Source organism: Manacus candei, unplaced genomic scaffold (genome assembly GCF_025592945.1).
Source record: "Manacus candei isolate 608988 ecotype Guabito, Panama unplaced genomic scaffold, ASM2559294v1 h1tg000005l, whole genome shotgun sequence".
In the NCBI taxonomy this organism is placed as follows: Eukaryota; Metazoa; Chordata; class Aves; order Passeriformes; family Pipridae; genus Manacus; species Manacus candei.
In genome coordinates this window covers 10,622,179-10,641,389 of record NW_026138053.1, presented here as the reverse complement: position 1 = coordinate 10,641,389, position 19,211 = coordinate 10,622,179, and the positions used below count along the sequence as shown (strand labels likewise).

The 19,211-nt window shown below is 45.1% G+C and overlaps 2 protein-coding genes across 9 annotated transcripts in view; both read right to left on the bottom strand.

Annotated features, from left to right (window-relative positions):
• The window catches only part of LRRC7 (leucine rich repeat containing 7), a 372,813-nt gene that overhangs the window by 164,571 nt on the left and 189,031 nt on the right, over nucleotides 1-19,211 (bottom strand). The gene's annotated exons all lie outside the window — the stretch shown is intronic.
• On the bottom strand, nucleotides 82-17,761 carry SRSF11 (serine and arginine rich splicing factor 11). Of its 5 annotated transcripts, XM_051798340.1 has the most exons (13): nucleotides 17,713-17,761; nucleotides 17,436-17,588; nucleotides 12,744-12,877; nucleotides 8,762-8,871; nucleotides 7,209-7,301; nucleotides 5,930-5,979; nucleotides 5,230-5,357; nucleotides 4,204-4,285; nucleotides 3,738-3,869; nucleotides 2,708-2,797; nucleotides 2,071-2,166; nucleotides 1,308-1,446; nucleotides 82-1,205 (listed from the first exon to the last, which is right to left on the bottom strand). In XM_051798340.1, the coding sequence occupies exons 2-13, from the start codon at nucleotides 17,561-17,563 to the stop codon at nucleotides 1,008-1,010; spliced, it is 1,380 nt and encodes a 459-aa protein (XP_051654300.1). In that variant the 5' UTR covers nucleotides 17,564-17,588; nucleotides 17,713-17,761; the 3' UTR covers nucleotides 82-1,007. The 5 variants fall into 5 exon arrangements, with proteins under 5 accessions (XP_051654300.1, XP_051654309.1, XP_051654318.1 ...); XM_051798349.1 differs by lacking the exon at nucleotides 17,713-17,761 and having other exon boundaries at nucleotides 82-1,202; nucleotides 17,436-17,670; XM_051798358.1 differs by lacking the exons at nucleotides 17,436-17,588; nucleotides 17,713-17,761 and having other exon boundaries at nucleotides 8,762-11,910; nucleotides 12,744-12,830.

Here is a 19,211-nt window from a genome sequence, read left to right as displayed (position 1 = left end):
AGGCAGATGGAATAAAAGTCCCCTCATTCCTTAGAGGTTAAGTTGGGTGGTAGAAATAAATACCAGAAGTTTTCTAGGAACAGGAGTTTAAGTTTCAGGGTTTTATTATCAAAGTTTTGTAAAACAATTTCCGAAACTGTACATCGACATGGCACAGACTGTCGCCTACTTTTGTCTCTTTACCTGCACAAAAGTAAAAGCTCTGGAGCTGCTGGAACTAAGGAACAGCTTGGCTAACTACTCTGCAAATTCCATGGGGTCATTGTGTGCGGGAGGGACGGGACACTGTGGGACAGGAACACAAACTCATTAGTTTATACAACTTGAGATCAAGTAAAAAGTACATTATCAGGTGGACTTGCTTTTAAAGCAAACCAAGGTCAGTTTAAAATGCACTCCCTGCTGCAGCGGGTGAGCTCCTGAGCAACCACACCTGGGATGAACTTCCCCCAACCCTCCATCACTGGGCAGGGCTTCCATTCCCTTCCGGGCAGGGAAACCCATCCCAGCTCGCCCCAGATGGCACTGAACGGACTGAGAGCCCTCAGGAAGGTCAGTGCATTTTAACTCTGGCCAAGCCAACAAAACCCACCAGAAAAACCAAACCAAACCAACCCCAGCACGTGGCTTAAAACCAAAACTAAACCAAAGAGGACAAAAAGCTGGTGGGATCCAAGGCTGACCCTGGTGTGAGGTCACGTGTCAGGCTCAGGGGCTGCCCCAGGTGTGCGTTGGTGCCACACTCCCCAGGCAGCCGGAGCATCCCTGCCCTGCTCCCGGGACACTACAGGGGGACAGGGGGGGTCACACACAGCCCATGCTGTGGGGGGGTCATGCAGCCTCAGCCCCAGCGAGTCCCCCCCACCCGGAGCACGGAGGTCCCTCTATCAAGCTTTGGGTGTGAGTTAGTACAGGATGGACAGACCATGGAGAGCTCGGAGCTGGATACATCTAAGATTGAGGATTAACAAGTACAGATAAAAGAATCACACGGGTGGCCGGGGGGCTCAGTCGCTCATGTCCATGTCCTCCTCGTGGTGGTCATCCCCGTTCACTTTGGATTCCCTGCCGAGGTCCCCACTGCCCTTCTCGGCCCCAGGCTCCTTCCCCTTTGGGGAAGAGGCCTCTGCCAGTTTCTTCTCCTCTTTCTTGTCCTTCTCGCTGTCATAGCCCTGCTCCTCCTCATCGTAGTCCCTTGTGACCTGCTTTGCCAGGGAAAGGGACACGTTAGCACAGCCCTGGGGCGCTGGGGGTGGGGCACACGGGGTGTGTGGGCAGGGGGGGCTCCAGGGGTTTATTAAACATACTTTCACGTCCTTGTCGCTCTCGGATTTCCGGTCTCGATCCTTCTCCTTGTCTTTGCTTTTCTTTTTCTTGCTTGTCGACCGCTCCCTCTCGTCTCTGCTCCTCTCCTTGTCCTTATCCTTCTTCTTCTCCTTTTTATGCCTGTGATGACACAGCAGAAGGATGAAACTCACCCTCACCCCAGGACTGGAACACATCCAGAGTGTCACCCACAGTTCACTACAAACCCAAGGGAAAATGGCAGCGAGCAATTTAGGGAACACCCAGCACATTCAGAAGACTCCCCAAAATCCCAATTTCTTAGCTCCAGATGTAGCACAACAACCACAAAGCCAAGGCTAAGAACATGGAACATCCCGAGTTGGAAGGGACCCACAAGAATCATGGAGTTCAACTCCTGCAGAGTAAGAACAGCAATGTGCCAGCATTCTACAAAGGAGCACCTTGAGCTCCCCGTTCTGGGAGAGGGTCACAAACACCCAGGGCCACCCCAAATCAGGTGACTGCTACTGTAATGAGCCAAAAGGAATGGGAATTCTGGCATCTCCTACTCCCACCACCCCAGGAACAGCTCACCCTTGGCATTCCCAGGCAACAACAGAGCAGCTCCAGCTTGGAGCTGATCAAATGACGCTAAAAGGGGTAACAGGCAGCAGAGATCCACCCAAACACACTCCATCCTCAACACAACACCCCAGGATCTTCCCTGTAGGTGACATTTTGGGAATTTTCCATCTAGACTCATTTTTTTAGTCACTCCCTGACCTTCTTGGAGACGGGGACCGGGACATTTTCCGTTTGGGAGATCTGGGCTTTTTGGGTGACCGTGTTCCACTCCGGCTCCTCCTGCGCCGTCTTTCTCTGTAGCAAAGACACAGAAGCTTTTTAATAATTTATGATTAAAGCTACAAATACATCTATTTCTCCAAACCCAGCCCTGTTCAAAGGGTACTAAACAGTTGCTGAAATTACAAGTTAAACTTGGAGGTTTTTTGAAACAGTAACCTTTTGCATATATTTATTCCCTAAATCAGGAAGAGTTCAGCAGTGACCTCAGTGTCACACTCTGATACAAAGCAAGGAGAAACTGTTAAAGCCCAAAGCATTTACCTCAAAAATAACAGTTTCAGGGGAAGAATAAAGTATCTTATAGACAGAGAGTACATGTCCTTTTGTGCCTGTACCAGATATATCCACAAAGAAATCATCACCCAATGGAATCCTGGAGTACCTTGGCTCGGGAAGGACCTCAAAGCCCATCTCATTCCACTCCCTGCCATGGGCAGGGACACCTTCCACTAGACCAGTTGCTCAACTGCAAGAACATTCTTCCTATTTAATATTAAAGTGGACCAAAATCATGCTGGAAAGAGAGACCAAGGAAAATCCCCTGTTCACATACCTGCTTGTGCTTCTGGATCGTCTGGTTGTGCTGTAGCTTTTGGGGGGAGTTTTAGAACGTTTCTTTTCTTTCTCTTCCTTCTTTTTATCCCTTTTAGTAAAAGAGAGATTGTCAGGTTAAGTCATTTTCAAACCATTTAAGCAGTTCCTAATATGCTACATAGGGAAAAAGAAGCCAGTGCTGGTAATGACAGGGTGGCACAATCTGGTCAGGATTTCTGAGGCCAGGCACATTATAATAATGGTAATGAATTATCTGAAGAAAAAATAAAAGCACAACTTTTACAGTTTCTCTGTACCAACAGCCCCAAATCTGCAAGTCTAGGTGCTCACATTTCCTGCTTTCCAAGGCAGCTGTTGAGTGATGTTACAAGACACTGTGACTTTAAAAAGAGCCACTGCTTCATTTTGTCCTGGGTTCTTTTTCTGTTTAAATCAAGCACCAAAATGTGGCAATTTAATTTCTAGCAAATAGTCTATCACAGAATCATAGAGTCACTGAGGTTGGAAAAGCCCTCCCAGCCCATCGAGTCCAACCTGTGCCCAATCCCAACCTTGTCACCCAGCCCAGAGCACTGAGTGCCACGTCCAGTCGTTCCTTGGACACCTCCAGGGAAGGGGACTGCACCACCTCCCTGGGCAGCCCCTTCCAATGCCTGATCATCCTCTCCAGAAAGGAATTCCTCCTGATATCCAACCTGAACCTCTCCTGGCACAGCTTGAAGCCGTTTCCTCTCATGCTGTCCCTTGTTCCCTGGGAGCAGAGCCCGACCCCCACCTGGCTCCACCCTCCTGTCAGGGAGTTGCAGAGAGCCAGAAGGTCCCCCCTGAGCCTCCTTTTCTCCAGGCTGAGCCTCCCCAGCTCCCTCAGCCACTCCTGGTGCTCCAGACCCTTCCCCATCCTTCCTGAACTGAGGGGCCCAGAACTGCCCCAGCACTGGAGGCACCTCAGCAGTGCCCAGCACACAGAGACAGGCACCCCACTGGTCAGGGTAATTTCCTGGTCAGGAGAGATTTCCTGAAGCCATTACCTGGTTTTGGATGTGCTCCTGGACCTCCTGCTTCTCTCTCTGGAATGAGATCTCCTTCGCCTGGGGCTTTTGGATCGCCTCCTACTTCTGGATTTGGAATGGGACCTTCTCCTTGATCTGCTTCTGGACCGTCTGCCAGGAACACACAACACAGGGTCAGACACAGGACATTCTGAGAGGCCTGTCACCATCAGGGAGTCAGTGGTAACAGCACTGCGAGGCACAACCAGATAGAAATGCAGAGAACTATACAGAACACAACGAAAAGTCTCAAATCAATCAGCCCTTACTAACCCACTGTACGGAATTATCAGTCATATTGCAGAGGAACTCTGGGAAGTCATGTTCAAATGAGAATAAATCTTCAGAACAGTAAACCAAATGAAAGGGGCCCTTTCAAGAAGTATTTTTGAAGGAATTCTTTCAGCTCTGGGAGGGTTTTTTAAAGCCCATGAGATACCTTTACCTGTGTCTGGATGAAGAAGGTGTCCTCCTCCTCCTCGAGCGTGACCTCGACCTTGAATGTCTTCTTTTTTCGTCTTTTTTGTCTGAAAAAGGAAAAAGACTCAAGCATTATTTTAGTATTTAAAAGGATTTTATAAAGGAAAGGACCAGGAGCTTCATGTAATACATATAAATAGATAAAGAAAATCTCATTTTGACATCTGAAATTAGGGCTTATCTACCATTTTCTTCACAAGAGGATAGAAAGAATGAACACAACAGAGACATCTGACATAAAATAACAGTGTTTTATGCAAAACTGAAGAAGTAAAAATTTAGAAAAGACTCAATTAAAGTCAGTTAAAAGCTGGTGGCTGCAGGCCTATGGAAAGTCTTGTGCAAATTCCAGAATCTGCCATTTTGTGAGAGGCTAAAGAACCTCTCAAATGATTGTTTTGAATTTCCCACAAAAAAGCAAAAGCAACCAGCACATTTTTTTCTGATATAAGACAAGAACAGGAGTTCTGTTTTTTCCCAAAAATCATCAGGAGGCTGAAAAATTGTATTTTCAGTGTTTCAAGCTACTGCCTCTCAGATTTGATAGTTCTGACATTTGTGGGAGAACTGCTGCAGCTTGTTCTAAATTAAAATCTGCTGCAAAAAAGCTACAAAAAAGAGAATTATTTACAAACCTGCACAGATTAGGAACTGAGATAAAAGAAACCATCCCTGAGAACAAGCATCACTGGGGTGTCAACTGGTGAGGCCACTGCTGTTCCCATGAAATCTCAGAGACAGCAACAGTAACTGGGCATTTTGCAATCTTCAAATAAGTGAATTTTGGGAAAAATAATAGTTTAATCCCAGCCCCATCCTGTAGGACACATGGAGCATCCACTGCAGGTCAATTAAAAACCCTGCCAGCTATAAATGCAGACAGTACAAAGCAGAAGCATTAAGCCAGTATTCTGCAGCCCATTAGCTTCTATCATGTACCACACCAAAGTGCATCCTGAAGGGAATGGCTCATCCTTGGGTCTGGAATTACCTGGCTCTATAGCAGCAGAGATTAAGGACTGTGCTTCTCGGACCCTCTTCATTGCTTCCTCTATTTCTTTACTGGAGGTATCTGATTTCAGACTCGGGGAGACAAGACCTGCAGCCACATGGTTCAACCTGGGGAACAGAGTTCCAGAAATTCATATTGATGAATTCAAGGGATACAGGTGTCCACTGTTTGAGCCTGTTCTTAGAATCAGGGAATCCCGGAATGGTTTGGGTTGGGAGGGACATTAAACCTCCCAGGTAACTATCAGTAAGATAAGAGGGCATGGTCTTAAGCTGTGCCAGGGGAGGTTTAGGTCAGATATTAGGAAGAAATTCTTTACAAAAAGGGTAATCAGGCATTGGAATGGGCTGCCCAGGGAAGCGGTTGATTCTCCGTCCCTGGAGGTTTTTAAGATGAGACTGGATGTGGCACTCAGTGCCATAGTCTGGTAACCATGGCAGTGTTGGATCAAGGGTTGGACCTGATGATCTCGGAGGTCTTTTCCAACTCAGCTGATTCTGTGATTCTCATTCCACCCCCTGCCATGGGCAGGGACACCTTCTACCAGACCAGGGTGCTCCAAACCCCATCCAAGCTCCCAGTTGCCTCCAGCAGAACAAGGATTGGACATTGAATTCCCATGGATATTCTCCAGATCCCATGCAGTGCAATATAAGTATTAGTGAACATTAATGCTTACTTTGGATCCACTGTGCTCATCAGTTTTAGGAGCTGATCTGCTGCAAGAGACTGTGAGGGGAAAAAAACCAACAAGTTAAAATCATGTGTACTCAGGACTATCTGCCTTGAACGTCCTCTCAGCAGTGGCTAAGGCAGGAATTCTTCACAGATGGAAAAATCAGACCAGAACACCCCCAGACAAAGAGGAAAAGGCACATTGATCTGGTTTAACTGGAGGATGGCGGGAAGGCGTGAACATCACACTGCAGTGGTGCTCAGGGGCTTTATTTTCCACAGCAGCCAAACACAGGCCCTGCCCTGGACAGAATCAGGGCATAAAACCAGAAATATATAAAAATACACTGCTGGTGTGCATATATATACACACACACACACATTTTAATAACCTGGTGTCCAGGGTATTTCTCTGTTAATTCAGGAGAACAGAGTCCTCAGAGAACAAAGCTTCCTGTCCGCTAAAGGCCTCAATGCCAATTTATGAACAGTAAACATCTAAAAATTCCATGAAAACATGTATTCTACAGCTCTTAGGAAAATCCAGGTGTTATTAGGATTAGTCACTTCCTGTACCAGTGAGGTATTAACAAAATGTTTAGTCCTCACTCATTTTCTTTTACATATATGTAACAGTTTGTTACATTCAGCTGGTTTAATGCACAGGAGACAATTCTCCATCACACCAACTTTAGATTTTTCTAATATGCATTTAAAATATTTATTTTTTCCATTTGTAATTTCATTTTCACCATGATTTGCTTTTCCTCCACATGGAATGCATAAAAAGAGTGCTAAATGCTGGATTTGTCAGCAGTGTATTTAATTATTGCTACTGTACAGTATTTGGTTCTTATATCTTAAAAATTCTATTTGTAAATATATGTATATGCTCACTATGTTAATATAGTTTTATATATTTATATAAATATATTCAATATTCTACTATTACTTAGTATGTAAAGTCTTTTTATCCAGCTTTAACAGACTAACAAAGTCTCCTGTTTTCTACACCTAAAAGATTAAAAAGTCAAACTATTTTTTTTACTCTAAGTACAAGACAGGCTCATGGCCTCATTATGACACATTTAAAATATTTCATTACTATTCCCAAATTATTTCTCAGGCCTTTCCAGCATTTAATTTCATATTCAAGCAGATACTCTTTATTCCAAAAAGGTTCTCACAGAAACCAATGACTGGAGTTTCCAGTCACTATATAAATGAAAATTACTTTTAAAATAGAAAAGAGGGGGGACAATGAAGGGTATTTTGGGCCATACCTGAGAGTTTAGGTTTGCTCCAGGAAGCCCGAGAGCAGCAAGGGCAGGATCAAGAGCAGGAGCTCCTAAAGCAGCTAAAGGGACAGCACCAATCTGGGACAGAGACAGCAATTAGAGTACAGTCATTAATAAAAACCTGGGTTAGCAAGGAGAAAATCAACATTCCCACACATGAGACATGTAGAAACCTGAGCTGGGATTTACTTCAGCTTCCAGCTACAGGAAACATTATACAAAGGTCAGAGAGAGTGTTTCAGGATTCCTTATTCAGGGATTCCAAAGCTTACTATATAAGAAAGTGGATGGAATTTTGCTTCCTCTGCATCCTGACAGGTGTGGGGGGGGGAAAGGCAAAAAAGTAAAGCATTCCACCAAATTTAAGGAATAGTTTAAAATGAAATGATTTTCCAGTGCTAAAATGAAAATTCCTTATAAGTTTCTGAGGCAACCACCTCATTTCTAATTCAATTTAGGATTGAAATGAATGTTTTATGTTAAAAGGCAATGTAACAGTATTACATCTTTGCAGATTTCTCAGATCTGGTTAAAACTGGCAAATGGGCTGAAAAGCTACTGGAAGAGCAAGTAGGATAATGACATAGGTCTGAATTCCTTAAATTCCTCCAGAAGCCTCATTAAAGCAGCTCATGTTTGGCCATTTAAATTGACTGAGATGATCAACAGACACTGAAACCAAACACACTTTCAAGATGTGTTTGAAAAAACTGACTTCACTGAATTCCCATCACATGGATGTGTTAAATACATTCCACCATTAAGTGCACTGGGACCAGGTTGGGATTCAGAGTGACAGAGCTAAAATTAACGTGGCTTAACCACCACTTTCAGGAATTCATATACACAGTTCTCAGTGAACGGAATCTTTCAGGCTGTATTTGGTTCTTCCAGCCCTTTCCTCGTTTCCAAGTTTAAATTCAGGATTTTCCCTCCACATTGGGTTAAAAGCTTCTGAGCAGCTCCATGGCAAGGGGATCCTTCAGCTAAGCTGAAGTAGGTTTGAGAACTGCAGAATTAATGAAGCTTTATTATTATTAATTTGCCTCTTGACTTTGATTCTCTGTTCCCTGGTAAGAGATGTGTGTTCCCACAATGTGTTACTCTCACTGTTCATCTTCCACACGAATTCTTGTGGGTTCAGATAACGAGGCTCCAATTTTCCCCTCAGCTGGAGTATTAATGAAAGGAATCTCCCAGCATGGCAGCTCCTTGGACTCCATGAATTTAAAACCTATGAGATCTCTACTGCTGGCAAATCTGCAAGTACAATGGATAAAAAGGGATGGGAGACAGAAACAAACAGGGCCCTGAGACACCAGAAGCATCATTTCAGGGAAATAAGAAGATCCCATTCATAGCAACTAATCACTGTTTTGCCCCAATTCGTATCGGAGCTGTAACAACCATCAGGCTTTGGAACTACTCTAGGAATTGGCATTAGCACATCAGGCCTGAAAAAAAGAGCAGGAATGAAGTGAGAACCCAGCAGAACACACCCAATGGTCTCCCCTGGCCCAGCCCAGGTGAGATCCTACCTGAGAGAGTGGGTTGGGAGTGGGCAGCAGTCCACCTCCGGGCAGCAGCCCAGCCACTGCATTAGCTGGTGCCAAGAGAGACAAAGCCTTAGTCTCATCAGGAATGACTCCTGCAGAGAAACAGCCTGGCATTAGAGTGCATCCCATCCCAGAGGCAGAAAATACACAAATACACCCAGCAAAGTCTCCCTGATACACCACCTGAGTTTGTTGAAAGTACTTATGTTGGCTAAAATACAAAGCTTGATGGCTATTAATATTTAGCATTAACTTTTTTGTCAGAATGCAACTTCAATGGGTGAAAATTTGACTGTTCCTTTTTCTCTACAAAAGGTTAAGTTTCTAGAGCAAAAAAATAGCACAATACACACTACTTTTTTGTTAACACTGCCAAGGTTTCATCACCTGTACTCGATTTTTAAGTCATGAACCAAACGTAAGCAAGCACAGTCGGTTCTCCAGGGGTGTGCTCTCAACTTTCAAAAGCTGTTTTATGAACAACGACTCGTGTCGGCTGCTTCACTACAAAGCACACAGAAAAATCAAGATACACAAGACAAAAAAAGTTTGATTTAGGGGTTAATAATATGGTACAGTTCACTATTGTTTTCTTTTACACCTACCATACAAATTTTGTCAAACTTAAAGAGAAAGGATGGATATTTGGGGTTGAATCAAGCGTAGGGCTTTTGCTGACGTGTCATATGGAAATGCAAGTCCCTGCAGGTCTCCAAGAAGGCTGTGTGTGTGTCTGGGGGTGGCTGGTGGATACAGGGAATGGTGGCACATTCCTTACCTGTGCAGTAAAATGCATTTGTTCCATTATGTGCCACGCTTAGTGTACCAAGAATGCTGCTACAAACTGCCATGGCAGGGGGGACTTCTGGCCCAAAATCTTGCAGCCAACTAAGACAAATGTCTTATTTCTCTGCCTGCTCTGCACAGGGAATTTTAAGGGCCCTACCAGGAAACAATTGTGTAGGTATTTTTACTCTATCCAACAGCAAAAGCCCTATACAGATGGATTAATTTGTTAATGTGCCCAAGCCCCCAAAATGAGAGTTCAATAAAACAATTTTACTATATATTTGCAAATACCAGTAGTGTTTCTGTAATACACATTAAGAAACTGCATCTCATCATAAAACATACAATATGTACAGGGCACTTAAGAGAAACTGGATAAGCTGCAGAAGAAAACTGTTGGGTGGTATTTTCAGCAGGGCCTGGTATATAGTTCAGGCTGAACCAGGGAAAAGAACTGTAAAACACAACAACAAAAAAGAAAAACCACTGTTAAATAAAGGTAATGGTTCCTCCCACCTATACTGAGAAGTGCCGATAATCTACATAAACGTACAATACACAGCACTGTTATCTGGCCCGTGGCACTGAGCTGGCAGCAATTTAGATACCCAAAGTTATGGAGGGACAGGGGGAAAAAGGTCATGGAGGCAAAGGGCAGTAATGCATAAATATATAAACATACCTACAGAGAGATTATGGGGTCATTTTGCATGCAAAATTATGTCTCAGAGGATATTTATCAATTATAGCTAAACATTTCAAATTAGTGCAACTACAACATTTCTGGCATCTAAATACAAATCCTCAGACTTAGCTCGAGACACCTCATAGAAGATCTGCATCCATTAAAAAAAAATCATGCATCTGATCCTCTAATCGTTTCTTTAAAAAGTATTTAAATAAACTACAATTGAAAAAAAGCAATGAGGCCCCTCACCAGTTAATTTTCATGCTTCAAGAGCTTTTTTTACTGCTGCTTTGTTAGAACCATGAAATACTGCATGAATGTGTAGAAATGAAAGAAAAAGAAACAGACAAAAGAAACAAACATTAACCAAAGAACCTAAACACCCCCCCCAGCCATCTTTAACCTTAAGAGTTCCTTCCAAATCCAGGAATAGCCCAGAGAAAATGACAAATACTAAACCTTACCGTAGCCTTTGTGTATAGTTCTATAACACAAAGCAACAGCCACCACCAAAGTGTCTGTGTGAGCTAAAACTTGGGACAGGGGGGGAATTATTTCACTGAACAGATAATAAACATTTGCTTTAGTGACAGGCAATATTGACACAGATTAATCAGCACAGTAAAAATCTGAGAGAGGAGGGCCCCGTTCACAGTAGTTCAGCACATGCCTGGCTTTAAGCACATGAGCAGTGTCACTGGGGTTTTAAACTTGCTGTTTGGTGCTCAGTTTGTTCAACTGGGACCCTGGCAGTCTGAATTTTAAGGGAAAACTGTTCTCCAGCTCAGGGATAGAACCATGGGATTACCAAACCAGGGGCAATACTTTATTGGCTGAACATATCTCTTGTGATATGCCAAAACCATCAAATTCCAAACTGCTCAAACACCACAAGGTACAGCCCACGAGGAACTCCTTGATTTAACAGGCCCATTACAATATTCTGCTTTAATAATTTGATTTTCTTTACACAATCTCAAGTAAAACTACTGGGCAGGTTTCTCTGTGTGCCAGATTTATCCACAGTGGACAAAGTGAGACTGACCAAGAGAAAAGTGGCTTTATCCTTGTAGGAAGAGTTAAACACTGACATTATTCACATGGGCCTTGGAGAATATTCCAGCACTAACTCAGCTGGACTGGTGCTGTATTTAACACACAGACAAGGACAAGATGCCTTTCAGCTCTGCTATTACACCTCAACTAGTGGCAGCAGGAGCAGTAACTCCATTGCAGGGGGGGTTCTGTACCCTCAGAAAGCAGCACAGCTCAAAGGCCACGCTGCACATTCCTACACTCCAGGGATTAAGTTTCATCTGTTAAGTTTAAATTTCATATCTTTTAAGATTCAGGAACACAAAGATAAGATAAGACAGCTCCCCAGGCTTTAAGAGACAGCTACAGCATTACAGTGTCTTGATTACAGGTCTGACCCCAGGTCATGTACCAAACTTAATCTGCAAGATTTTATTAAATTTAAGCTTTCCCAGAAGTAAATCAAGAAAAGTACAAGTACAATGGAAATCAGTTACTTCTAAAGCAAGTCTAGAAGAGTTTAATAAGACTTCTGTAAGAAGAGGTGTCTTCTCAGCACTTTGCTTTTAAGGTAAGTTCCAAAAACCCTGCTCATTGCCTTTCAAATTACTGTAACACCCTAAAATGTAAAAATAAAAAGAAGAAGAGAAAATGTAGTTAACAAGTGGTTACACCAGGAAAACACTTGGGGACTTGAGTGCTTGCTGGCCTTTAGTTAATGGCTAGAATCCCCTGTAGCTGCAGAGGACCCACTGTTTTTCAGTCATCTGGAAGGGCTTTGCATTTGCCTTCTCCACTACAAAAATCACACACACAAATAACAGAGAGAAGAGTTTATTATTTAGCAAAATTCTATTAAATATATCAAGGATGAACAAGAAAACTTGGAATAAAAAACTAGGACCAGTGCCCATGTGGCACCTCTTGGAAGATATCACTTTTGAATTAAACCATAATTATTCAAACCCTTGGTATATTGGACTCCACAAGGAGAGTGAGGGCCTTTTTGGGATGTTCCCAAATAAATGCAGTGACAGCATATCCCAGAGGAATGCTAGTTCCTCTCCCATGCACTCCAGGGAGGGACAAACCATTCTCATGAAGAGAGTGAAAGTAGTAAATGCTTAATTATTAAGGCAAAAGTTGCTTAAAATATTGACCTGTTTGCATTTAAGTCTGTTTGGGAAATGTCTCATTGAGACAGATACAGAGCAAAATTTGCAAACAATTCTGCCTAAAATGTTATTATTCTAAACTTTAAGACACACAAAACTTCCCACTTTCATGAGGTGAATGAAATCATTGAGCCCAGGGGCCAAAGGCAACATACCAAGGGTTTCAGGATGGAGATATTTGAGTGTTTGACATTGGACTAACGCTGGGTTTTTTGCACTAGACAGGAATGAAACCCCACCAAAGGTGGCTCCGTGGGCCATTAAACAAGTCACAAACCTTCTGCATAGGGCACCACTATGAGGGCTCTGTCCACGAACACGGTGTTTGTCAGGTGCTGCGCCACCACCGCCGAGTCGGGGTCGTGGAACTTCACAAAGCACACGCGCGACGACACCGGCAAGGGGGAGTCACTGTGGGAGAGAGACAGGGAACCAGTTACCAGGGGTTACACCACACCCAGCCAAAATTGCATAAATAACCTTTATTGCCTCACTTGAACTGGGCAGTAGTTGTCAAGCTCAATATATCCATGAGCAGGCACCTAAATGCAACTTAATTTTTGTCTGGGAGAAGGGAAAGAGGCAAAGGAAAATGCTGCTGAGAAAGATAAAAAGTTACCGACTATGTATCAGTTAAACCCAGGGGTTTTACACTCCCTGATCCAGGCCCCAAATTGGTGATGATTAAAAGATCACTGTGACTTGTGACAAGGGCAGTGTGGGGACAGGATGTGGGGTGATGGCTTTAAGCTGCCAGAGAGCGGGGTCAGATGGGATACTGGGAAGGAATTCTTCCCTGTGAGGGTGGTGGGGCCCTGGCACAGGTTGCCCAGAGAAGCTGTGTCTGCCCCATCCCTGGAAGCGTCCAAGGCCAGGTTGGACAGGACTTGGAGCAACCTGGGATAGTGGAAGGTGTCCCTGCCCATGGCAGGGGGTGAACTGGATGGGCCACCATTCTGTTTTATTCATCAACCCAATTTCATACAAGCTTCTAGACCAAACTTCACCATTCAGCCTCTCCCACGCACAGCAGTGCCATGTTCATCCTGAGGGGTGCACAGTGCTGAGCTTGTGCCTGTCCTTCAGTAGTGAAGAACAAAACACAAGTTCAAGAAACTCAGCCAGGCAATGCTACAGTTCACTCTACTGAGTGAAAAGCTCCTCAACACAGACCTCCCTCCCTACAAGGGAGGTCTGTACCTACTCCTCAGCTCAGAACCAGCCTATCTAAAAAAAATCCCAGACACTGAAAATCCAAAAGACAATGAAGACATTGAGTCATTTGAAAAAAAAAAAAAAACAAACAAAAAAACCCCCGCAGAAATATCTACTTCCTACAACAACCGGAAAGAATTGTACAACTACAACTGTGCCTTCCCTAAATGAAAACCATAACTAAACTCCCAAAAACTAGATGCAGAGTCAACTCAGTAAAGGTCCAGAATGGATTAAAATAGTCCCTATGTCCTGAAAGTGGTGCAGATTTCGCTTTAATTGGATGTATAAAGTAAAGGACAGCAAGTAAAATTATTCTGCAGACAGAGCTGTGCATCAGATGAGTTAAAAGCTGCCTCCAGAAGGCACAGGAAGCAGCAGCTAGTCCTGAAGCCCTTGTTCCTACCCCAGGCCAGGGCACAGTTGCTGTTTTTTCTGCCCTCAAGTATCAGGGGCACAGATCAGCCTGAAGAGCTCAGAAAACATTCACTGATTGCTGACAAGGATCTTCCTTTCCTTACCGGATTCCCAGACAATTCAAAGACAAGCTCTTCCAGTGCATCCCCCCGCCAGCACAGCTTTATTTGGGTTGCTGGAGGCTGATCAAGCCTTTCAGCACCTGGAGTTGTCAAAATTCAGGGGAACGACTCTGGCACACCCAGACAGAAATCCAGGGTCTATTTTGGTCTCTGCAAATGCCAAACCCTCTCTCACCTTCACTACCACCTCAGCCCAATGTGCACAACTCAACTACTGCCCACAACGTCCCTCAGATCACACTTTAATAACTTTAAATTTAACCTCAGCTGAGAAACTAGATTGGAGCCAGCACACTGCAGCTTTTAAAGCATTAAAATTAGTAACAGCCACTTGCTCCAACAGCTTGCAGATTGAATAAATTGGGAAGGAACTGTAGTGATAAACGGCCCAGAGATAGAAATATTGAAACTCTGAGCCCTTTTGGATGCAGGAATCCACAGCTGAAATAGTGCCTTTTTAATCCATAATAAGAAGTAATAAAATAATTATTAATAATTATTATTAATAAGAACAGATAAATAACTAAGAAATAAAAGTAAACATAATTAATAATAACCCCCCCAAATAATTAATAAAAATGTAAAACCAAAGAAGCAGGTGTTTAACAAAATCTCAGTAGTAAAATTGCAAAGAAAAGTAAATCAAGGAGTGATGGCAAAGTTGTAGGATTTACTCATCTAAGTTGTAAAAAAATTACACACCTCATTACATAAAAGTAGTACAACATTTTCAGGCATTCTTAAAATGTCTGTGATAACAAGGGAATGTTATCAAGGACACAGAGTAGACTCTATTGAGTCTTTAGCAGATCTTGTTTACAGCCAGGAGCACCACAAGGAATGCTTTGGGATAGCTGAGTTTTTCCTAAAACGAATATAACAAACAACTGACAGTGTTCGGCAATGCCTCTGCAGCCTGACATCTCATATGCATCTGTGTGCTGCACTTTTAAAAATGGCATTTCCAGTCACTCTAAAATCCAAGCTGAATGAAATCCATCAAGAACTGAATGTTCTCAACAGTTCCAAAAAAAGCCACCATCCATCATCATTGTAATTCAGCAGAGATTGATACACTCAGTAATCGTCTCTCAGCCTGGATGCATGAGGATTTTCTGGGGTTGAACAATGGGCCTCGAGTACAGGAGACTCAGGAATCCATTCCCTCCACTTTCCAGTTTGGATGAAGCTTTATGGAATACAATAAAGAAGAGAACCAGACCATGGAGCTGGGGGAAAGCAGGAGGAAGAGGGAAGTAGAGTTTGGGGAGGGAGAATGGAAGAAGTCACAAAGTTGGTTGTGGATTAAAGATAAATGTGAAATAGGTGATTAATAAACTGGAATAAGGGGATGGACAGGAGAGAGAAAGAGAAATGTAGAGAAGCTTGGGAAGTTATCTCTGATCTGGCAGCCCAGGAGAAAAAGGAAGTTCTAGAGAAGACAGCAGAGTCAGAGTGACACAGATCAAACAAGGAGGTGGAGCAAGGGAAGTGGGATTGTTACTCAGAAATGCTACAGGCAAGAAAGAATCCCAGCAGGATCCAGGACACAAAGGAATTCAGATGATGGAGAGAACTCACAGACAATAACTTGTATCCTGTACCCCCCCTAAACTGGATGAACACCATGGGCAGGGAAAAGTCAGGACCTGGAATTTAAAGGAGAAGGGAGAGAAAAAGGAACAGCAAAAGAACCTGTCACTATTAGAAAATGGGTGAAATGGAATTGGGGTCTCTGAAGCACCTTAAGAGCAGATCCCTGAGCATCCCAGGGGGTCCAGAGGTGCCAGAGCCCTTGGTACACAAAGGGAAGGACACCAAACCATACAAGGAATCTCTTAACAGATTAGTTAATGAGTATCTAAAGCTACAAAGTTTTACCATTCACCTCTAACAACCTTCCTGAAAAATGAGACCAAGTGTTAAAACCCAGAGCAGACATGAAACAACTGCACCTTTTACAGGTGAGTTCTCTCCCATCCCACTACAGTTATCCCAGCTAGGAATGAGAAAACTCATGGCTGGAACTGTCCCTGGATTTTGGGTACAGTTACATTCCAATTCCAACCCGAAACTGCCAAAATCCCACCCAAAGACACTGCAAGAATACCAGTGCACATCCAGCTGTCAGGATGGCTGGGTTTCCCTTGGTTTGTCCTAGCAGGGACTGAAGACTCAGTGAGACAAAAAAAAGAATATAATGTGATAGCTTTTTTTCTCTAAAATAAAAAATCCAAGTTACCTTTGGGCATTACAAATAATTGACTGAGTTCTTGGTTGATTATTCTCCAATCCTTTTTCATCATGGCAAAACCGAACCCATTAACTTACATAATGAATATGCAAAACAGCAACAGATAATGACATCAGATCTATAAATCAATCAAACAGACACAACCATCACCAATGTTAACACTGAAGCTCTATATTGCATCAGAAAGGATCCTGAAAGCCTTAGTGTCATCAGAATTAAATTGCAAGTGAAGACATAAAAACTAACTTAGATTTTTTTTTTGTTTGTGGATACTTCTACATTACTGAGGTACCTGAAACTTAATATTCAGATTATATACACATGATAAATACGTATTATTTGTATATTAGTGGTTACCTGACCATTTTGCACAGAATTCTCTGCAAGGAATGCATATATATGTATATAAATTTTAGTTTTATGGCCATAATCCACAAACTGCCACAGTTCTGGAGATGATCTAGACAGTAGAGGCTCTCTGGGCACAACCCCGGGCCAAACGGGCATTTCCTGGGAGGATCACACGTGTAACCACACGCCCTAAATTACCGCCGTCTCCCCGCAATTCCTGCAGAGAACTCAAACCCTTTAGGGTGCGCGGCGGCTCCGCCTGAGAACACCGGGGACCCCCGAGGGGGGAGCACAGATTCCCCAAGTGCTTCCGCAAGGGGGGGCCGCGGCCGGGCGGGACCCCCCGGGGGCCGTGGGGGCGGCCCAGGCCGGGATCCGCCGGGGGCCGTGGCGGGAGCGGGCTGGAATCCGCCGGGATCCCTCGGGAGCGGCGACGGCCCGAGAAGGGATCCCCCGGGATCCCCCGGGGCGACTCGGGCCGGGATCGCTCAGGATCCGCCGGGAGCGGGGGAGGCCCGGTGCGGGCTGGGCGGTGCAGGCGGGCGGAGGCGGCGCTGGGCCGCGGGGAGGACCGGGGGGAGGGGGGGCGGCGGGCCCGGGCCGCACTCACTCGGGGGGGAAGAGGCGCAGCTCCTCGATCTTGCCCAGGAAGCCGAAGAGGGTCCGCATCTGCTCCGAGCTGGCGCTGGGAGAGACGTTGGTGACCTGGATCACGTCGGTGCCGCTGCTGGAGGCCATCGCGCCGCCGCCCGCTCCGCCGGTGCTGCGGGGACACAACGGGGCGGATGAGGCGCGGCGCAGACCCCCGTTTCCCTGGCCCGGACCCCTCAGCCCCGGGCCCGTCCCGCTCCCCCCGTTCCCGTCCCGGCCCGGCCCCGCTCCCTCACCAGCCTGCCCGGGCCGCAGTGTCCCACAATGCACCGCGCCGCGCCTGCGCGCGCCGCCACAGCACGCGGCCCCGCGCGTGCGCCGCGCCGACACCGACGCGCACACACACCCGCGCGCGCGGGGGCGGCGCGTGCGCGGAAGGGGCGCCCCCCACAGGCCGCCGCCCGCCCCGAGCGCGCGCGCAGGAGAAGGAGCTGCGCGTGCGCGGAGTGCCGTGGGGCGCGGGTGGGGGCGGGACACGGGCCCTCCCGCGCGCGGGAAACCGCGTGTGAAGGGCCGCGAGGGGCTGTGAGGGGTCTGACAGGCTTTCGGGGGGCGTGGGGAACCGTGAGGGGTCTGGGGGGCTGTGCAGCGGCTGAGGGGTCCGTGAGGGATCTGAGGGGATTGTAAGGGCTCTGAGGGACTGTGAGGGGTTGGAGGGACCATGAGGAACCATCAGGGGCTGTGAGGGCTCTGAGGAGAGGTGAAGACACATGAGGGGGCCATGAAGGGTCTGAGGGGCTGTCCAGCGTCGGTGGGACCGTGAGGGGTGTGAGGGACCATGGCACACCATGAGGGTCTCCGAGGGACTGTGAGGGGCCGTTATTTCCTCCTTCTCACTTCATAATTTCAGAGACTAAACTGTCACACAGTTTACTGCCCAAGCAGTGTGAGGTTGGGGTGGGAATTTCTCTTTAATATTAGAGAGGAAAAAAAATTACTTGCAGTTAATATTATACAAACCATGCTATTTCCTGGTGAATTTGCTGTTTTTCTATAAATGTATTTCTCCATAAATGTTACTGCATGTAAACAACTTCAAACAAGCCTTATTTATTAATGAAGCTGAAATTCTGCCACATCTGATTCATAACACAGAACACATTCACTGTCCTCTCTTACTAGATAACTACATTTCCACTTAAGAAATACCACAGATGCAGTGTCTCATACTGAATTGCCACAAATGTACTTAAACTCCAAATTTTAATTTGTCAGCAATATCGTATGCTGAATTTACACTAATTTCCAAAAGAACAATGCACCTTAGATGAAACCAACCTACACTATTTTTATCAAGGCCCTGAGGGACAGAGCAATGGCCCTCTGAAGTCCTAAAAAGCCATTTTTAAGCACCACTGTTTTTTTAATATCAGTTGTTCCACTGAAAGAGCAGACCAAAAAAAAAGGGGGGGAGGGGGAATTAAAGAACACTGGTAAAAAATTAATGAGGCCAAAATCCTTAGTTGAGAGCAAGTGCCTGAAGTGCGAGTTTCCTGAATCACATACTTAACTAATGTACTTAAACCTTAACTAATTACTTTTAATTTAAATGGAACTACTCATAGAAGCATTTTTCAAAGAGGGGAGTGTTTGAAACACAAACCTGCTGTTTGAAAGGGAAAAGAGCTACAATTAAAAGTCGGACCTCGCTCTTTTTTCATCATTTCCCTCTCGGCAGGAGCAGCAGACAGCTCTGCCGGGGGTTAAGCAGCCCTAGCGGCGACTGGTCCCAGTG

What these genes read in the sequence shown, in the direction of transcription:
- SRSF11 (XM_051798340.1), bottom strand. Translation starts at nt 17,563, where the DNA reads ATGGCCTCCAGCAGCGGCACCGACGTGATCCAGGTCACCAACGTCTCT. An exon ending in CTGCGCCTCTTCCCCCCCGA is followed by an intron (nt 12,878 to 17,435) that starts GTGAGTGCGGCC and finishes TCTCTCCCACAG; the next exon opens with TGACTCCCCCTTGCCGGTGT. An exon ending in AGAGCGACAAGGACGTGAAA is followed by an intron (nt 1,206 to 1,307) that starts GTATGTTTAATA and finishes TCCCTGGCAAAG; the next exon opens with CAGGTCACAAGGGACTACGA.